We start from the raw sequence: 22,631 nt of genomic DNA, 5'->3' as shown, positions 1-22,631 counted from the left end.
TTCTCATATATATATATATATATATATATATATATATATATATATATATATATATATATATATATATATATATATATATATATATATATATATATATATATATATATATATATATATATATATATATATATATATATATATATATATATATATATATATATATATATATATATATATATATATATATATATATTTTTTTTTTTTTTTGTTTGTTTCAGGTGGAGGGGAAATTTGTGACCAACCTCAGGGAGTGTGGGGTTGGTTTGAATCAGTGACCGGACCCACTAAAACCCCTCCAGTCTCCAGCCCATAATACTCCCCGGGACCACCGCTAGGTATTGCTTCGGGGAGCGGCTTTTGTGCTCTGTGCACCCTCTTGGTTCTATAGATCTCTTTGCTAACTTAGCTAACTAACCTGGAGACTGGCCGTTAGCTAACACTGGCGTGTCGGTGGTCAACCTGTCGCCTGTTTTGCAATTCTAAAACTATTTGAGAGGCGGCTGTACAAACCGCCCTCCAAATGTTTGGGTCTTTACACATCCTCCGAACTAGGTTGTCCGGAGTGGTGTCTGGCCCGCTCACTACCATCATGTCGCTCCGCGCATGCACAAAACGAGGGCACACGAAGAAGACATGCTCAGCAGTTTCTTCCGCATCCGCGCACTCGGGACACATGGGGGACCCCGCATGCCCGAATCTGTGTAGATACTGCCTGAAGCAACCATGACCTGACAGAATCTGTGTCAAGTGGAAGTTAACTTCTCCATGGCGCCTCCCGACCCATCCGGATACGTCCGGAATAAGTCGATGCGTCCATCCACTCTTTGCGAATTGGACCATTCCTGCTGCCATCTGATCGTCGAGAATGACCTTCTGGTGCCTCGTAATACCCCTTGTGTCACGTTGATCGAAGCATTCTACGTCCTCCTTAATGGCTATGCTGATAGGCATCATGCGGACAGGACGCAGATTGCGTCGTATGACACTGTACGGTACGCGCTCACAAACCCTCAGGCACATGAGCCTGTAGGTACTTTCCAGTTTACGACGATGACTGTTGGGTACCTAACGCTTTGGACCACGCTGGCCCCACCATACCTAAGTATGGACGAAACCACGCTGGCAAGAAGTTTACGCTTGCTGCCATATACCGCTGAGCTATTGGACATCATTCGAGCTAGTCCTGCAGCGGTCGTTGAAGCCCTCTTACAGGCATAGTCGACGTGACTCTAAATGTGAGCTTATCGTCAACCATAACCCCCAAGAGCTTCAAGGAACGCCTTGAGGTAATGGTGCAGTCACCGACTCTGACCACCGCTGTTGCTCTAATTTGCGGTTGTTCACAACCCGTAACCTCCGTTTTATGGTGCGCTAACTTCAGTTTCCTAGAGTGCATCCAGTCTTCGACCTTGCGTATGCAGTGCGCGGCCGTCAACTCGACCTCTTCGATCGACTCGCCGTAGACCTCTAGCGTGATGTCGTCTGCGAAACCGACGATCACAACCCCTACAGGGAACTTTAGTTTCAACACCCCGTCATACATGACATTCCACAACACCGGGCCCAGGATGGAACCTTGCGGTACCCCTGCGGTGATTGGGACGCACTTCTGACCCTCCTCCGTGTTGTAAACTAGTACCCGATTCTGGAAATAATTTTCCAAAATATTGTACAACGACACCGGTACGTGGATGCTCCTAAGCGCGAGCGCTATGGAGTCCCAACTGGCGCTATTGAATGCATTCTTCACGTCAAGCGTGACGATTGCGCAATAGCGAATGCCCCAACTTTTACGCTGGAGTGCTACCTCTGCCGTCTTGGTGACAGAGAGAAGAGCATCCAGCGTGGATCTACCTTTCCGGAAGCCGAACTGGTTACTTGCCAGACCGTTTACACCCTCTGTGTACTTCACCAGTCTGTTGAGGATAATCCTCTCAAGAACCTTGCCCGTAGTGTCCAGCAGACAGATAGGTCTGTATGCCGATGGGTCCCCTGGCGGTTTCCCAGCCTTCGGCAACAGCACCAATCTCTGTCGCTTCCACCTGTCCGGAAAGAGGCAGTCATCCAGGCACTTCTGCATGACTGCTCGAAATAGATCGGGGGCCACTTTCATGGCCGTTCTGATGGCCAAGTTCGGGATTCCATCCGGTCCCGGTGCCTTGCTCACCTTTAGGGAGTTGGCGATCACGATGAGTTCCTCATTCGTAACCCTTACCTCCTCCACAACCTCTGCACGGCTGCCGTCTCTCACGGATTGGATGCCCGGCAGGTTGGCCGACCATCCCTGGTCTGTGTCTGAGATACTGGAACGTCGGACGTGAGACTCAGCAACCGGAGGCCAAGGATTTGGCTCGTGTCGTGGAAAGAGTCTCTCGATGATACGCTCCAGCATCGCTGGTGATCGCTCTGCAGGCGCCAACACGCCTTTGGTCTTCGCCATTACGACTCTGTAGGCGTTGCCCCACGGATTCGTATTGGCACTCGCGCATAGCCTATCGAAGCAGGCCCTTTTGCTCGCCTTTATCGCACTTTTAAGCGCCGATCTTGCAGATCCGAATACTACACGGCGCTCTACCCTCTGTGCATCGGTACGTGCACGTTGCAACATCCGTCTTGCACGGAGGCACGCGCTACGGAGGTCAGCTATCGCGTCGGTCCACCAGTATACCGGTGACTTACCATTCCTAGGTTGGCGGGTCCTAGGCATGGTGGCGTAGGATATATATATATATATATATATATATATATATATATATATATATATATATATATATATATATATATATATATATATATATATATATATATATATATATATATATATATATATATATATATATATATATATATATATATATATATATATATATATATATATATATATATATATATATATATATATATATATATATATATATATATATCAAATCGGTTGTGCAGTTTCTGAGATTTTGAAGTTTCGTGATTTTCACATTTCGTTACATTACAGACGAAGTTACAGCCCGATTACAGTAAAATTCAATAGGGTGTTATGAGGCAGCTAGACTTATCATTTGACATTAAATTTGTGGGAATCGGGTCAGCCATCTCTGAGAAAAGTGAGTGAGCTCAAGTAGTCTTCGGAATATGTTCCTTTTCATAGTTGGATTTCACATTTTTTAACATAACAGGCAAAGTAATAGTCCGATTGCAAAACAAATCAATAGGGTCTTATGGGGCAGCAAGACCTTCCATTTGACACAATTTTATGAAAATCGGTCCAGCCATCTCTGAGAAACATGAGTGAGATTAAACAGTCTTCAGAACACGTTTTTTTTCATAACTTTTGAACTAGAAGTTCAATCTTTATAGAATTCAAAATTTAGAGGTTTTCCAGGTAGCCCGTTCAACTAAAACCAATTTTGTTCAAATCGGTTGAGTGGTTTTAGAGATAATGATGTTTCATTATTTTTACATTTTGATACATAACCCATAATTCAAAAATTCGATTACAATAAAATTGTATAGAGTTTAATGGGACAACAAGACCTTTCATTTGCAATTAATTTCATGAAAATCGGTCCAGCCATCTCTGAGAAAAGTGAGTGAGAATAAAAATCTGCACATACACACACACACACACACACACACACACACACACATAGACACACATACAGAAAATGCTCAGCTCGTCGGGCTGAGTCGAGTGATATATGCCATTCGGCCCTTTGGAGCACTTTTATATCTTCGGTTTTGCAAGTGATTGCTATACCTTTCTAGGAGAAAGGCAAAAAACCTAAATTAATCCACCTAGCGGTCACACCCTGCCTTTCTCATTCAAACTTTTATTTGTTAAAATAGATTTAGATGAACGCTTCAATCCAATAAATGTATATTCACTCTTTAGTTTTTAAAATATTGATGTTGGACATATAAAAATGCAGTCCGGTCTGTCTGTCTGTCTGATCCATATAGGCTCGAAAACTCCCGAACCGATCGACGTGAAAATTTGTATGTAGGGGTTTTTGGTGCCGATAGAGGTTCCTATGATAGTTTGAGATCCCTCCCTCTTCTTGAAGGGAGGGATTCCATATGAAAAAAAAATGCGAGAAATGAACGAGAACTGAGGATGTGACTTTGGCTCAGAAAAATAAACCTCATCCAGACAAGACATGAAAGAGATGTGTGGAGATTGCGGTTCGTGTTCCGTTTAATGAGATATATTCCTTTCTAAGCACAAGTAACATCTTCAGTTTTCGTTTACCCCGTTCATAGAACTTTGCACTATACTTTTATAATATTTTCTGATAATCGTTGGCCACTATTCGGCTTATTCGGCATATTCGGCCGAATAATAAACTTACTTTTCGGCGAGCCGAATATTCGGCAAAATCTAATTTTTGCTGATATTCGGCCCGAATATTCGGCGACCGAATATTCGGTGCATCTCTAGTTTTTAGTGGTAACACATGGTTCCATAACCTCAGGCAACATTTTGGATTGTAAGATGGCATCCTCCGGTTTTTTTAAAACAGCCAAAAATGGCCGATTTCCACCCAATATAATAATATCCGGATCGAGAATGATACACAGGAGCTAAAATCGACCACAGATACCATTTTAAATTGTAAGATGGCGACTTCCGGTTTCTGAAAAACAGCTGAAAATGACCAAATAACACCCAATATGAGTGTTTCTTCAACCAGTATGACGTTTAAAATCCAGAAATTGTCGCTAAATGGCGACTTCCGGTTTCGGAAAAACAGCGGCAAACGACCAAATACCACCCGATATGGGTATTTCCAGAATCGTAATGATGCACTGGAGCCACAAATCGACTTCAGACAACATTTTGAATTGTAAGATGGCAACTTCCGGTTTCTGGAAAACAGCCTGAAATGGACGATTCCCATTAAATATGAGTATCTCCGGAACCAGAAAGATGCACAGAAGCTAAAAATTGATCACAGACACAATCTTGAATTTTAAGATGGTTACTTCCGGTGTCTGGCAAACAGCCGGAAATGACCAAATATAAATGTTTTCGGAATCATAATTACGCCCAGATAACAGAAATGACCAAATACCACCCAATATGAATATCTCCGGAGCTAGAATGTTGCAAGAAGCTAAAAATTGACCTCAGACACCATTATGAATTGTAGGATGGCAACTTCTGGTTTCTGGAAAACAGCCAAAAATGGCCGATTTCCGTCTAACATGAGTATCTCCGGATTTAAAATGATACACAGCAGCTGAAATCGATCACAGACCCCATTTTAGATTCTAGGTTGGCGACTTCCGGTTCCTGGGAATCCGCCGAAAATGATCGAATAACACCCAATATGGGTGTTCAACAAATGGTTCTTCAACCAGAATGACGCTCAGAGGCCAGAAATTATCTTAAATACCATTTTGAAATCCAAGATGGAGACTGGCGGTTTGTGAAAAACAGCTTAAAATAACCAAATACCATCCAATATGAGTATATCCGGTATCAGAATAATGCAATGAGCTAACAATTGACCTCAGGCAACATTTTGAATTGCTTAATGCCAACTTCTAGAAAACAGTCGAAAATGATCGAATAATACTCAATATGGATATTTCCGTAATCGAGATGATGCATAGAAACCTAGCATTTTGAATTAAAGACGACCTTTTTTAGTTTCTGGAAACAACTAAAATAACTAAATACCTCCCAATATGGGTATTTCCTGTGTCAGATTGATGCCAGAAAAACTGCTGAAAATGGCCGAAACTTAATATGAATTTATTCAGAATTACGGCGATGTACAGAAGCCAGAAGTCGAGGATGTAGTCATTTCGATAAAAGCAATCATTTCAAACGATTTGTTATTTGACTTTGATCATATCCTATGGCCGATTCGTCGTGCATTTGCAGACTTTAAACGCATCGCAAGGAATCAATGAATTTGGAACGTTCAAATAGTACGATACCACATTTAAATTATGTTGAGGCCACATGTATCGATCAAAGCAGGTATAGTTTTAAATAGTCTTTGAATATCTTTTCTTTCCATAACTTATGTGTAACTGATATGTGTTTCAAATATCAATTTGTTATGAAGTTTGTTATTGGTAAGTTGGAGAGATGACTCGTTCGTAAAACACTAGTTATGTTCAAATAAGTCATGTAATCTTTGAGATAATAGACTTTCGTTGTTTCATAAAAAATTTAATACATAACGGTTGCTTAAGTTCGATTATAATCAAATAAAATGGGAACGTATACGGCAGCCGAAATTTGAAACCACGTGTTCAATCATAATTCATCAGTTAATCTTTAACCAACTCGCTCATCTGATAATAAAATCGTTCAAATCGGTTGTGTAGTTTCTGAGATAATTAAGTTTCGTGATGTTCACATTTCGGTACATTACAGACGAAGTTACAGTTCGATTACAGTAAAATTCAATTGGCTGTTATGAGGCAGTTAGACTTATTTTTTGACACTGATTTTGTGGAAATCGGGTCAGCCATCTCTGAGAAAAGTGAGTGAGTTCAAGTAGTCTTCGGAATATGTTGCTTTTCATAGCTGGATTTCACAGTTTTGAACATAACAGGCATAGTAATAGTCCGATTGCAAAACAAATCAATAGGGTCTTATGAGGCAACTAGACCTTCCATTTGACACTGATTTTATAAAAATCGGTCAGCCATCGCTGAGAAACATGAGTGAGATAAAACAGTAATCAGAACACGTTTCTTTTCATAACTTTTGAACACAACTTCAATCTTCATAAAATTCAAAAGTTAAGGGTATTTCAGGTAGCCCGTTCATTTGACACCAGTTTTGTTCAAATCGGTTGCCCGTTCATTTGAAATCAGTTTTTATCAAATCGGCTGTGTGGTGGTTTTCGAGATAATGATGTTTCATGATTTTCACATTTTGATACATAACCACTAAACTAAAAATCCGATTACAATGAAATTTAAAAGGGTTCTATGAGGCAACTAGACCTTTCATTTTCAATTAATTTAATGAGAATCGGTCCTGCACATACACACACACATACAGAAAATGCTCAGCTCGTCGAACTGAGTCGAGTGATATATGCCATTCGGCCCTTTGGAGCACTTTTATACTTTCGGTTTGACAAGTGATTGCTATACCTTTCTAGGAGAAAGGCAAAAATTAGAAGAAAGTAAAAAATTATTATCCAGAACAAACTGATTTTTTTTATAAAAACAACGAGAGATAACCTGGACAACGAAACCGGTCATGAAGAAATAAAAAAAAAGTTATAATTTTTCTTAAATTTTTTTTTTCAGGGTACATTTTTGCCTTTCTCCTAGAAAGGTATAGCAATCACTTGCAAAACCGAAAGTACAAAAGTGCTCCAAAGGGCCGAATGGCATAAATCACTCGACTCAGCTCGACGAAATGAGCATTTCCTGTGTGTGTGTGTGTGTGTGTGTGTGTATGTGTGTTCGTGCATGTGCAGATTTTTATTCTCACTCACTTTTCTCAAAGATGGCTGGACCGATTTTCATTAAATCAATTTCATATGAAAGGTCTTGATGTACCATAAGACTCTATTCAATTTTATTAAGATCGGATTGTTGGTTTAGAGCTTATGTATCAAAATTTAAAAATCATGAAACATCATTATCTAGAAAACTACACAACCAATTTGAACAAAATTGGTTTCAAATGAACGGGCTACCTGAAATACTCTTAACTTTTGAATTTATAAAGATTGAACTTTTGGTTCAAAAGTTATAAAAAGAAACGTGTTCTAAAGACTGTTTAATCTCACTCATGTATCTCAGAGATGGCTGGACCGATTATAATGAAATCAGTGTCAAATGGAAGGTCTAGTTGCTCCATATGACCCTATTGATTTGTTTTGCAATCCAGCTATGAAAAGGAACATATTCCGAAGACTACTTGAACTCACTCACTTTTCTCAGAGATGGCTGACCCGATTTTCACAAATTTAGTGTCAATTATTAAGTCTAGCTACCTCATAACACCGTATTGAATTTTACTGTAATCGGTCTGTAACTTCGTCTGTAATGTACCGAAATGTGAAAATCACGAAACTTCATTATCTCAGAAACTACACAACCGATTTGATCAATATTATCAAGAAATTATTGGGTGGTGTTTGGTCATTTTCAGCCGTTTTACAGAAACCGGAAGTCGCCATCTTAGAATCTGTGGTCGATTTTAGCTTCTGTGATTCATTCTAGATCCGGATATTATTATAGTGGGGGGAAATCGGCCATTTTCGGCTGTTTTCCAGAAACCGGAAGCTGCCATCTTACAGTTCAAAATGTTGCCTGAGGTTGATTTTGGAGCATATTTGTTACCACTAAAAACATTCTCCTGCCAAATATGGTTCCATTTAGTTGATTAATTTGCGAGATGTGCAGAAATTTGTGCAGAAACATGTGCTTCCAGAAGAGGGAGGTGCGTCGAACCATTATGGACATATTTGTTACTAAAATCATTCACATATCAAATTTTGTTGTGTTTCCTTGATTGGTTCTTGAGCTGTGCGGAATTTGTGTTTCATTTGAATGGGACCCATCTCTTAAAGAAGAGGGAGGGGTGTCAAACCATTATGTTAGCTTCTGTGATTCACATATTTGTTACCTTTAAAAACATTCACCTGCCAAATTTGGTTCCATTTAGTTGGTTAGCTCTCAAGATAAGGAGAAATTTTTGTTCCATTTCTATGGAACCCCTTCCTTCCAGAAAAGGGAGGGTCGTCGAACTATTACGGACATATTTGTTACCCCGAAAACATTCACATAGTTAGCTCTCGAGATGTGCAGAAATTTGCGTTTCACATGTATGGAGTCCCTCCCTTCCATAAAAGGGAGGGGCGTCAAACTTTTCTGGACGTATTTGTTACCTCTTAAAACATCTATTATGCCGAATTCGGTTTCTTTTGCTTGGTTTGTTCTTTAGCTGTGCAGAAATTTATTTTTCATTTGTATGAGACCCCTCCCTTCCATAAGAGGAAGGGGTCTCAAACTATCATAGGAACCTCTATCGGCACCAAAAACTCCTATATACAATCAGGGCTGCTGAATATCACTTCGTTGCATTCGTATTCATTCATTATTGCCGAAGCACAACAACACGTGGCAACAGTGTATTCACTCAGCAATGGAAACAACGCCTATAGTGAACTGAACTGTTATGAGTGGCTTGTGGGCGATGAATAGTTATTAAAACGTAATATGATTACCTTCGTGTTTGATTCGTATTGGCTACGATTTACTCAAGTCATCCGAAGCGATATTGAGCGATCGGATGGGAATACATCGTTTCAGAAGCCTTTGTGACTCAGATCAATGCCGATGAATATTCACCGTGAATGGTATTACCAATCGCAATGATGCTTCGGTGCGAATCAAAACGAAAAATGAAAATTGCCGAGGAAGAAGCTTATACTGCCGTGGGCTAGGATTTTGATGTAAGCGCCAAAAGCACAAAATCGCTACAGATCTAAATCGTTTGCAAATTAACAGAAGCGCTTTATTACGCAAACTAATCTGATAGAATCTGAGTAAATATGATGAAAAACATACCCCATTGCTTTAACACGTTTATTTATGTAAACGCATTGAGTTTTAATGCCAACGTCACTTCTCTTGCAAAACAGCAAAACCATTTCAAAGTTTTGCACTAAAAGTGAGGGATACGTGTCGCGTAAAAAAAACCGCGTAAATTCCGGAATTCGCGTAAAAAAACCCGCGTTAAAAAAACGCCTATGAAGCAACCTTAGTTTATTAATGCACGCCAACCCAGCACACAAGATTGTTAAAATATGCCATTTTGCGTTATTCTTAATCAACATTCATTTTCCTATGCCCAAACCTATCTTTAAGTGTATGCAAAAGATTATTTCGCTGTATCGCATTTTTCACCCCGAAAATGAAACTAAGAAAAACCACCTCCGAGCAATGAGAATGCTTTGAAGAAAGCGCTATACCTTTTAAATAAAATCTGTTGGTTGCAAATTCGTTTTTTCATCTCCAAGATAAATAAATTAACCCTCTAGTACCCAGTGCCGCCTTTAGATGGTCTTCAGTTGAACCTCTAAAAAGTTTCAATCAATACTTAAAAAATGTTTATAAAGTTTCAAAGTGATTTTTTCGAAGTCCGTCTGAAAATTAATTTGGACACTAGAGGGTTAAAGCTGCAATTTAATTATTTACCGTATATTGCAAACATCGATTAAAAAATAATTTTTAAATATTTATGTAACCATATTTACCGAGTACAAGAATTATTAGTAAGCACACTAACTGTTCGAATATTTCAAAAATTTGGTTATTCGGATTGAAATATTCTTAAAAATTCTAGATAAATGAGACAGACCTCGCAAATTAAGCAAATGATTAGTTGTATTAATTTACAATTAATTAATTTACAACTAACAAGGTGCTGCCATGCATCTTCAAAAACCGAGAAAAATATGAACAATATGTTCCCCGTCGTCAATCATAAAAAATTCAACTAAATTTTGTATGATTTCCAACATTAATTGTTTTCTTAAGAAACTATGCTCGCTGTTTTATTGAATCCTCACGACATAGATACAAAAATAAAAGCTTTTTTGATCCCGGCCGTATGAACAAAAAAGTTTGTCCTGCTTGTCTCGTAGTATTTGCAGCGGCGAATAAAGCCAACGCTTTAAGGCCGTGAACATACTAGCGCCGTAGGCTAATGTACAGCCCTAAGTAAAGCCCTGCCGCAGGTTAATGTACAGCTAACCCACGGCAAGGCGAACCGTCTCCGCAGTGCAAGACGCGCCAGTATATTTTCGGCCTAACTCATACGGCCTATTGTCTCATAGCACCAGCAAATGTATGAACAAGCTCAGAAATTCTGGTAAGCTTCAGTGAACGATTCGATGCGAATGCTATTTTGTCTTCGTCCCGATTTTATTTGCCATGATGAATCTATCAATGCCACGGTGAACCGATACAAATATTTACTGAGTTGCATCGATGTGATTTTGAACCGTATCCAATCGGCAAATAATGAGAAACAGCAGGAAAAAGGAAAGACACGAATCGATCGTTTCAGTTCATCCGAACACATGTACGCGCCCGATGAAGTATGCGTTCGTGTTACATTGACATTAGTCCACAGCGAACGGTTCACGAAGCGAATGAAGATTCAATGCAGGAATCAGGAGCCCTGTATACAATTTCACGTCGATCGGTTGGGTAGTTTTCGAGCCTATATGGATCAGACAGGTAGACAGACCGGACTGCATTTTTGTATGTATAGATTACAACATCAATATTTTAGAACCTGAAGAGTGAATATACATTTACTGGATTGAAGCGTTTGAATGAGAAAGGCTGGGTCTGACCGCTAGGTGGATTAATTTAGGTTTTTGGAAGAACAAAGTTATTATTTACAACTTTGCCAGATACACTATGCCAATCAAATAAACCGTTTTGACTGTAAAAATATTCTTAATTCCTCAAAGAGTGCTCTATTGGAAATTAAAAATATGTCTACAGTTGAAACGGTTTGTTTGATTGGCATAGTGTCTTCGGCAAAGTTGTAGATAATATTTTGTCCTTCCAAGAAAAAATATGCCTTGAAAAAAATATTTTTTTTTTATTTGCGCTTATTTACCGTCGGTCTAGTTCCGTCACTGTTATTGTGCCAATCACCGACGCCCGGGGAGGCGACTCCACCCAGGACCCTAACTCACGACCCGTTGATTAACGGACCGGCGCCAACGGCTTTACTTCCTCATGCGATGGAAGACGTGATCTCAGAGATTTTTCGCCTCGGAATATCTCCCGGTGTCGGCTAGGGATGAATCTAGACCAGTTGGGTTGGTTGTAAGTGGATCACGCCACCTCACAACCATCGACACCTATGTTCTTGAGTTCTAAATGATGGGACTGGTTTAATTGTTTTGGTAATCTTTTGTAGGTTTTATTAGAAAAATCAGATTTTTTAAAAATGAGCAAATGTGTGTGTGCAGGTAAATTATTTGATTAGCTTGTTTTTTTCGCTCCGTTCTAATTGAACTTTTTCTCACGTTTTCCGAATTTGCTATCGCTGAGTATAATACATTCGTTGCTTCGTCAAACACTGCATCAGTGAAGGCTGGAAATCGACATATTTTGGTGATATTTAGTGAAATTGTGGGAAAGATAACTCTGCTTTCTTATCGAAAACCGAATAAGCAAGAAAAACAATGGCGGCTGTTTGTTGTGCTTGTGCCCACGATTTGGCAAAATCGGATGAAATCATTTGCAGCGGCTTCTGTAAGTCGTCTTTCCATTTGAAGTGTGCTCGTTTGACCGCTGAACTGCGTGATGTCGTCGCAAATTGTTCACAATTATTTTGGATGTGCAGAGCTTGCACGAAAATGATGGCCAATGCATGCTTTCGTCAAGCCATATCATCTACGAACAATGCTATGCAAACAATTGTGGATGATCGAAATAAAGCACTCGATGAGTTACGGTAAGAAATAGCACTAAACACAACCAAAATAAACACTATTCTCCAGCGAACGCCTTTGCCTGCTACGCCGCGAGTTCCTAGAACACAACAAACAACAAATCTGCGAAAAAAGCCACGGCTTATAATTCCAGATGAACGAACCGTCGTAACAAGAAAACATCCTCGAGGGCACCAAAGACTGTGTCCCTGATGACGCTATACCGTTGGCTGCAGCTTGAAAAGATAACTTGTTCTGGTTGTATTTGTCTGGTTTCGATCCTCATGCAACAGTGGAACAAATCCAAAAACTAACCAGAAATAATTTAAATACCGATCGAGATGTTGATGTCGTTAAACTAGTGCCAAAAGGAAGAACAATCAAAGACCTAACGTTCGTTTCATTTAAGATTGGTATAGAATTGCAGCTGAAGGAGCTAGCCCTGTCCAAATCGACATGGCAGTAGGGAATTATCTTTCGACCATTCGATTTTCAACACGGCTCAAACGCACGTTATTCCTTTCGCTTTCTGCCAACGCCGGGAGGAAACGATACGAACTTAAATTATTTCTGACCCGCCCGTCTCCAACTTCGTCCGACACTCGACTTATTGCGATAGCACATTCATAACAAACAGAAATCTAACTGACCAATTTGGAACGACAACAGCTGATTACCGCCCGCTCGAATATCCACCACAACGATTGCTTACTCTCTACTACCAGAACACGAGAGGCCTACAAACCAAAACAAACTATCTGTTCATCGCTCTCGCTTCGTGCGACTACGATGTGATAGTTTTCACGGAAACCTGGTTGAAGGATGATATTCTCGACTCAGAGCTTACTGATAGATATACCCTCTACCGTTGCGATCGTAGTACTGCCACAAGTCAATATCACCGTGGTGGTGGTGTATTGATCGGTGTGAAATCTGAATTAAAGAGCACATCTGTTACGCTCACGGGAGACGATGCACTGGAACAAACAGCTGTTAGCATTGAGCTGGTGAATAGCAAGATTTTTGTTTGCTCAATTTACCTACCTGCAAACTCGAATCCTGTACTTTAGAGGCACACTCACCTTGTATTCAGCAGCTGACTTCACTCGCTAAAGACGATGATAGAATATTTGTGCTGGGTGATTATAATCTGCCAAATTTATGCTGGATATATGACGACGACTTACACTGCTATTTACCGAAAAATTTTTTTTGGCAGCACTGTCGTGACGCTATAGTGACTATTTTTTACAGTCCAAGTTAAAATCGTTTTTTTCCTTGTAATCGCCTGTGATTTAAATTATATCAAAGTTTTTCCGTTAACAGTACATCAATTCATCACAATAGTGATAAAGTTCAAGTGTTATTCGAACAGCAAAGTGTTTTTCGAGCCGCTACTGTCTGTTGGATCGCTATTGTTTATCCGTGCTACTCAATTGCTGTCTTCCGCTCGCTCTGGATTTGTAATCAGACCGCCTTTATTTACATTTGGCAGGTAAGACACCCCGATAGGCATGGATAAATATTGCGCTGAATGCTCTGAGCCCATTAAAAACTTGAATGTAGTCAAGTGCTATCTTTGCGACCACGTCGCTCATATGAAATGCCATGGATGGGCTCGTTCGAACCTGTATTTTGTTAACAGCCAATCGAGTCTATTGTGGTTCTGCCCAGGCTGCATCAAATCAGTTGAGCAACTAACGCTTTAATCAGATTAGTATCAGAAAAACTGCTCGGATCATTTTCTGCTGCACCCCCGTCGAATAATCGCGGCATAAAACGTACGAGAGTTTATTCAAACGACGGTACTCCGAAGCGACCAGTAACACATTCAAAAATGATAGTTGGTACCAGTGCATCCGATAGTGTTTCGAAAGCAATAGAAACAGTCCCCAAGCCGGTGGATAAATTTTGGATTTATCTTTCGCGTGTTGCTCCACATGTAACAGAAGATGATGTTTTTGCTCTAGTAACTGAGTGTATACCGAATTGCCAGCCTACTGTAAAGAAGCTTGTCAAGAAAGATGCGGACTTAACGTCTTACGCTTTTGTTTCCTTCAAAGTTGGAATGGATATGCAATTTAAGGAGCATTCTCTTGACCCTACAATTTGGCCAAAGGGAATCTACTTTCGTGAATTTGAAGAGCGCAGTAATCGTCAGGATATTTGGGGACCGAAGCCATCGAAACTTCCTCGGAACAACTCACCGTTCCCGTCGCAATCAACTTTAAACCCTTCAACGCAAAAGGTGCTCGACCACCGGTGGATTTTGGGGGCTAACGGGCCCCCAGTCCAGTTAAGTTATTGAATTGTACAGCTTTGCAAAAAAGTCATGATTCTTTTGTATCCCATAGCTTGGTGTCTGACTGTATGGAACAATGCGGAAACGAATATGTCGGCCTGCATCATGCCGCCAACAGCGAAGATGTATTAACGCAGCAGACGGATATCGATGTTGCAGACGCACGTGTTGTCGTTTTGGAACCACGGTTACATCAACAAATCAGCATCTATTATCAAAATGTGAGAGGACTGCGAACTAGAATTGATCAGCTATTTTTGGCTGTTTCTGATGGCGATTTCGACGTGATAGTTTTGACAGAAACTTGGCTGAATGACCATATTAATTCACTGCAATTATTTGGCCCACTATATACAGTGTATAGAAATGACCGGGATCCTGTAAAATCGGGTGACTATAATCAACCGTCGCTGACTTGGAAAACGTCACATTCTGGTTTTGCCTATCCCGATCCGTCAGAATCCGTTTTCTCACGGTCCAATTTTTCTCTCATTGATGGAATGGACTCGCTAGATATGTTGCAGTTGAACACGGTTAGGAATGAACGAAATCGTACATTGGATCTCGTATTCGTTAACGAAACAGCTTCTAAAAATTGTGTAGTGTCTGAAGCCCCTGAATCATTAATCGAAGCTGACGCGCATCACCCTCCTTTGCTCGCAACATTAACCTGTAGGAAAAATATTCGTTTCGCAGAAGTAGCGGACTACAGACGGCTAAATTTTTCTAAAACCGATTTTGAAGGACTGAATTTCTCCCTTAGAAATTTAAATTGGCACCTTTTACTAAATGCTGATGTGAATGCTGCTGTTGAAAGTTTCTCTTCAATTTTGAATGAGCTGTTCACTATTCACGTTCCTGTTTCGCGTCCTCGGTCGACCCTTCTTTGGTCGAATCGGCGACTTCGAACACTCAAACGTATTCGAGCAGCTGCGCTTAGGCACTATACTAAGCACCGCAACCCAGTATCCAAACGCGAGTTTAATTGCGCCAGTAGCAACTATAGAAATTACAAGCGCTTTCTCTACAAGCAATATGTGATAAAAACGCAATCAGACCTTGAACGAAATCCAAAGCTGTTTTGGAAATTTGTGAACGAAAAACCGAAAGAAACCGGACTCCCATCTGCCATGTTTCTTGAGAACGAATCTGCCAGCTCACCCGATGGAATCTGTGATTTATTTGCCAAACATTTCTCGAGGGTTTTCAAGCCAAATTCAGCCACTGCAGAGCAAGTCCAAAAAGCTATCCAAGATGTTCCAACTAACTTGATTAGTCTGTCCAATGTACAATTTACTGACAACGATGGACCAGATGGAATTCCTGCCATTGTACTTAAAAAATGTGCAGCACTGCTATGTGTACCTCTTAGGATTATTTTCAACAAATCGCTGGCACAGTCAGAGTATCCATTGTTGTGGAAAAAAAAAACCTTTCTGTTTCCTGTTTTCAAGCACGGCGATAAGCAAAACATTGTAAATTATCGTGGTATAACCTCGTTATGTGCAAGTTCCAAGTTGCTTGAAATTTTATTCGGAAATCTTCTATCACGCGCTACTAAACCGTACATTTCTGAGGATCAGCATGGCTTCTATCCCAGACGATCGACAACAACAAACTTGCTGCAGTTTACCTCACACTGTATTACGCGCATGGAGCTTGGATTGCAAGTGGATACAATATACACAGATTTGAAGGCAGCATTTGACCGCGTTGATCATGCTATCCTATTAGCGAAAATTGAAAGACTTTGAGTTGCATCTCCTCTTGTTAATTGGATGAAGTCTTATCTTATAGATCGATCTTTATCGGTTAAATTGGGAAACGCTGAGTCCTACAGTTTTGTGAATTTTTCGGGTGTGCCTCAAGGAAGCAACCTTGGTCCACTGCTTTTCTTACTGTTTTTCAACGATATCGGTCTGGTTTTGCCACTAGGATGCAGGTTGATTTATGCCGGTGATCTTAAATTATATTTTGCAATCAGATCTATTGCTGACTGCCGGGAGCTGCAGAGGTACGTTGACCTTTTCTGCGACTGGTGTTGCAGAAATCTTCTGACCATAAGTGTGACAAAATGTTCCGTGATTTCATTCACCCGGAAGAAAAACCCAATAATCTGGAACTACACGATCAACGGTGAATTACCTAATCGTACAATTGAAATTAAAGATCTTGGTGTACTGTTAGACTATCAAATGTCATTCCATGCACACCGCTCACATATCGTTTCAAAAGCGAACAAAAACTTGGGTTTTATTATGCGAATCGCCAGAGAGTTCAGAAACCCATATTGCCTACGAGCCCTGTACTTCTCGCTCGTGCGTTCTGTACTGGAATCATGTGTCATTGTGTGGGGCCCGTACGCAGAAATATGGATCAGAAGAATCGAGTCTGTGCAGTCTAGGTTCATACGTTTTGCCCTTCGGTTCTTACCTTGGCGTAACAGGATGTAGTTGCCTCCTTACGAAGAGAGATGCCGTCTACTAGGGAAAGATACCCTGGCTAAAAGACGGAAAATATTTGGAGCTGTTATGGTTGGTAAACTGTTAACCGGCCTTATAGAAGTCCCTTGTATCTTGTCGCAAATAAACATCAACGCCCCTGCTAGAAACTTCAGATCAGCATATATTCTTAGACTTGACTTCCAGCGTACTGTATACGGACAAAATGATCCAATTAGAGCTATATGTAGTTTATGTAATAGTTTGTATGTCCATTTTGACTTTTGTAGTTCTAGTGATAGTTTTAAGAATAGGCTAAGACAAGCTCTTTGACAAATTTTTTATGCTAATGTTAATTGTTTAATGTTAAATGTGGTATGTTGAGTGCTAATTGTTAAATGCTAAATGTTAAATGTTTATCGTTAAATGTTATTCTACGAAATTCTAGTGGGGTTTTTACGCCCGTTTGAGACTGACTCTTGGATATCTCAAGTGGGCTTTTCCCCACCCTAGAAAAACCATCATGACCTTAATGGCTAGATGGTCAAATAAGAAAATAAATAAATAAATAAATGCTACGTTCGAGCCTGAATTGACACTGGTAGAATTTTTATTGCTCACTGGATTGCAGCAACAGAACCGCTTTGTTAATGACAATGACAGGCTGCTCGATGTGGTTTTCACCAATAGTGCAGCTTGTGCAGATATTTTGAACCACCGAGACCCTTACTGACCATTGACAGACATCATAAACCGATTGTGCTTAGATTAGATGTTGAGCACAATTTTATTGATGAGGAAATAGAGCGGCTCGATTTTAATCAATGTGATTTCACTGTGTTGAATCAGAGCATGCAACAAATAGACTGGAATCGATTATTGACGGTAGGATCAGTTGATGCAGCCATTGATATTTTTTACAGCGAATTGTTAAGAGTTTTCCGGACGAATTTTCAACGATAACGATTCGGAACCTTCGAAACCGGCTTCGGAAAGCTAAAAAACGGTATTTCACAGGTATTACACAAGGGTATTACACAGGGGTGAATCACTGAAAACTGAAATGCGTGAAATAGAGGCCCAGTACAACTCTTTGAACGCAAGATGTTTTCGTGATTACATTCATCGCATTGAAAATGACGTTAAAGCTGACCCTAAATCGTTTTGGAAATACATCAACAATCGGAAATCAACGAAAGGAATACCTCAGAACACTCGTTACCAGGGAGTGAGTGCCTCTACGCCCCTGGATTCTGCGAATATGTTTTCGTCTTTCTTTCAGAGTGTGACAAGTAATAACTCATCCACCTTTGACTGAAACATACTTAAGCAGTATTCCACAGCTCGACTTAAATTTGCCTCGGATGAACTTCTCGCCCAATGATGTTCTGTCAAACTTCAATCCATCGACGGATCGAAAGGCCCTGGACCCGATCAATTGCCACCATTCGTTGTCAAAAACTGTGCAAGTGCTCTAGCCTTGCCTGTAAGTATACTCTTCAACCGTTCTTTGAGTGAAAAATGCTTTCCCGCCGTTTGGAAATCCGCTTCGATCATACCGATACATACCGATCAACCATGTAGAAAATTATCGCGGAATTTCTATGTTAAGTTGTTTGCCGAAAGTTCTCGAAAGCATGGTACGCAATGTGCTCTACCAATCTGTTAAACACGTTATCTCAGCTGATCAGCACGAATTTGTTCACAGGCGTTCTACTACGACAAATTTGATGAATTATGTTTCGACCCTTGTAAATCGGATGGAGAAACGGCAGCAAATTGTCGCGATTTACATTGACTTTGCCAAAGCATTCGACAAGGTGCCACATAATTAAGCTGTCAAAAAGTTCAAGCGGATAGGACTTCCAGAGTGGCTGACACAATGGATTTCGTCTTACCTTACCGGACGTAATTCTTCGGTGAAGGTAGGTGAAACATATTCTACACCTTTTGAGATTCTTTCAGGAGTACCTCAAGGCAGTATTCTGGGCCCTCTGTTGTTCATACTGTTTATAAACGATCTCTGCACGAAGCTGAAATCTCCAAAATTATTACAACGGAGGCTGACTGTTGTGCGCTCCAAATGGATATCGACATGCTTCTGGAATGGTGTGGCTTGAACGGAATGGAAGTCAATGTTACCAAATGTTGCGTGATCTCATTCAGCCGCTTGCGTGCACCAATTGTCTTCGAGTACAAAATGGCGTCAACGAGCTTGACCCGCACGACCACAGTGAAAGATTTGGGAGTGCTTGTCGATAGCACATTAAGGTTTGCGGAGCACATTTCTGAAGTCAAATGCCAAATTTTGTTCTATTTAGTTGATAAGTTCTCGAAATGTGCAGAAATTTGTGTTTCATTTGTATGGAACCCCTTCTTTCCAGAAAAGGGAGGGGCGTTCAACTATTATGGACATATTTGTTACCTGGGTCAGAATTCGTGAAACGGATCACTAAAAATCGCGATGTCTAATTTTTTTAAATAATTATTAAAAACTTCAAGAGTTTCGCTCGGGAAGTTGATTTTCCAATTTTTACTGAATTTCAGTAAGTTTTCAAGTTGTTATTGTCATTTGAAATTTGGGTCAATATTTGTTTTAAATAAACATATCTTTAAGAATATCGCATCGATTTTAATTAAATTTTCACAGCAAATGCATCCTAAGTTGTAGTTTGTGAAAATATTTTTTTTGGACAAAAAATATTTTTTCTATAGTAACTATTGAAAACAATATGTTGAATAACTATGTTCTGGGGCATTGAAAAATCTGAAAAAAATCATAAGTGTTTTTGACGAAATTTCAAAACTGTCCTGAAAATTTCGAGTTGGTGATATTTTTTGTTCAAAAGATATGGGATTTTAAAGTTGGTGCCGCAACGCATTTTCAAGCGAGAAACGCTTATAAACCTAGCTTACTTCAGTTCTCATATCAAAAAGCGCTTCATAATGACTAAAAGTAAAAGCGTGAACAATCTTAACCAACTGGTGTGTTCTGTACGGTTGTCCCCTAACTTAATTTTACATTGTTTGTTAGTAAAGTGTAAAGACTTGCGAGTTGTTTGGGGCATAAAGTTTAATGTATTCGTCATTAAATCGGGTAACAGACTAAGCATATTCTAGCCGTTCTGCGGCTAAAAATCATTTCTATCAAACTTATTTTGCAAGCCTCACAGAGTTTTTACACATAACTGAACTGGGATTGTCAAAACGCTTGCTAGCTTTTCGTTTGAAAATGGGTTGCGCCACCAACTTTGAAACCCCATATCTTTTGAACAAAAAATTTCACCAACTCGAAATTTTCAGGACAATCTCGAAATTTCGTCAAAAATACTTTTTTTTCAGATTTTTCAGTGCCACACAACATAGTTTTCCTACATATTGTTTTAAATAGTTACTATTGAAAAAATATTTTTGCATTCAGAAAAAATATTTTCAGAAACTACAACTTGGGATGCATCTGCTGTGAAAATTTCATTAAAATCGATGCAATATTCATAAAGATATGTTTATTTAAAAAAAAAATTACCTATATTTCAAATGACAATAACAACTTGAAAACTTACTGAAATTCAGTAAAAATTGTAAATCAACTTCCCGAGTGAAACTCTTGAAGTTTTTAATATATATTTGAAAAAATTAAACATCGCGTTTTTCAGTGATCCGTTTCACGAATTCTGACCCACCTGGTTAAAACATCCACATGCAAAATTCGGTTTCACTTGCTTGGTTTGTTCTTGAGTTGTGCAGAAATTTATGTTTCATTTGTATGGGACCCCTCCCTTTCAGAAGAGGGAGGGGTTTCAACATATCATAGGAACTTTTCTCGGCACCAAAAACCCCTACATACAAATTTTCACGTCGACCGGTTCGGTAGTTTTCGAACCTATATGGATCAGACAGACAGACCGGACTGCATTTTTATATGTATAGATTGCAACATGAAATTTTTGAACCTTGTTACCGTTGCGCAACTCTTGCCCTACAATGCCCATGTAGGAAAGTGCAAGCAAGGGAATAAGTAGTGTAGTGTAGTAGATACGATCTTGATGTATTTTTGTTTATGTTTAGGTTGGGCATGCGTTTAATTGTAATTATATTTATGTTTCTTAAAATACTAATATAAATAAAGTCAGAGTGTTAATAATTAAATGTAGGGATTAAAATTAATATTAAAACTCCAGTGGACAATAACGTCATAAATTATTAAAAAAATATTTGTACTAAAAATATAAAAATACAACCCTGCTGATGCACCGCACGAAATCTGCTGCACTATGCACGGAGAGAGTTGCAGATAGAGATGCTGATAGGTGGTAGAGAAGCTTGGGAGCCGGATACTGTCTTCTTGACCTGACCGGCGACGAGTAAAGACGTGATTACTGGGTGAAGACCCCACAAACGAGAACCAATTCTATACGAAGGAAGGCCATTGAAGTGAAATTTAGCACCAAAAAATTAGTGAGCCGGTTAACAAAAAGAAGTCAGGTACGATAGAGGAACGCCGAAAAATTGTGCATTGGATATAACCCCAAGCTTCTCTCCACAAAAACCCACCAGGACCTGTTAATATAGTCTGGCTGAATCCAGGCGGAAAAGCCACCGACCGGACCCCCGGTTTGACGCAGCTTGTGAGGTCGTAGTCATCCTGGACAGGAACCACGACGGGCTGTTGTCCCCTACACCAACGGCATCGCGACGAGCATCGCGACGAGCATCGCGACGAGCATTGCGGCGACCATCGCGACGAGCACCGTGCAGAGCAGCAGCGGTACCGCTAGAGCAACCAGCGCAGGCCACGTGCCTCCCCCACATTCGGACCAGCAGAGTGAGTGGTTTAAAATAAAAACTAGTAAAAATATAAATTAGTTGAATTCTTGGTTCCGAAGTAGACCCGGAGCCGACCCTGAGGACCTTTGAGTCTCTCACGGCCGACAGGGAGTAAAGAAAAGAGGTCTTGGGAACCCAACCCCAAACAGTCCCCAGAGGAACGACCAGGGACTAGGGGCTTTGGCAAAAGCCCTTCAGGCTGAGCAGTAACAATTGGCGCCCAACGATTTAGTTGAAAAGGGATCAAGAATTCAAAACGTTATTTTGAACACTGAGAGTATAGGAGGGATTAGGCACAATTTAAGCAACGCTCTGACTAAATAAACGCGAATAGGTTAGAGTGTGTAGCGGTAACAAGAAACAGACTTTTCTCTGGAACTAGCATTGTTCTAGCCATCCGCTTACTAGTGCGCGAACGCTTACTAGAGCTTCTGTTAAAACGAAGAAAAATTGAATAGTTGAACGCGAGTGAATTAACAATTATTTTTTGATTATACAACATCGGTTAATGGGTCTTGACTTTCTAAGAGGGAGAATAAATCAAATCTAGTTCGGATATTGTGATTTTTTTTTATTTATTGCATATTATTTAAATATAAAATGGATTTACAAACCTTGTAT

At 39.9% G+C, this 22,631-nt stretch overlaps 1 protein-coding gene across 12 annotated transcripts in view; it reads left to right on the top strand.

The window, feature by feature from the left end:
• The window catches only part of LOC129720760 (unconventional myosin-XVIIIa), a 568,639-nt gene that overhangs the window by 493,142 nt on the left and 52,866 nt on the right, over nucleotides 1-22,631 (top strand). The window contains exon 9 of one of the 12 annotated variants that reach the window (XM_055672461.1): nucleotides 219-335. The exons of the other annotated variants lie outside the window; for them this stretch is intronic. Coding sequence (XP_055528436.1) covers nucleotides 219-237 — 19 coding nt within the window. The 3' untranslated portion in view covers nucleotides 238-335. Of the gene's footprint in view, nucleotides 1-218; nucleotides 336-22,631 lie in introns of those variants that run through there. 12 annotated transcript variants of the gene reach the window in all.

Source organism: Wyeomyia smithii, chromosome 2, assembly GCF_029784165.1.
Source record: "Wyeomyia smithii strain HCP4-BCI-WySm-NY-G18 chromosome 2, ASM2978416v1, whole genome shotgun sequence".
NCBI lineage: Eukaryota > Metazoa > Arthropoda > Insecta > Diptera > Culicidae > Wyeomyia > Wyeomyia smithii.
This window is presented reverse-complemented; position numbering and strand designations above follow the sequence as displayed.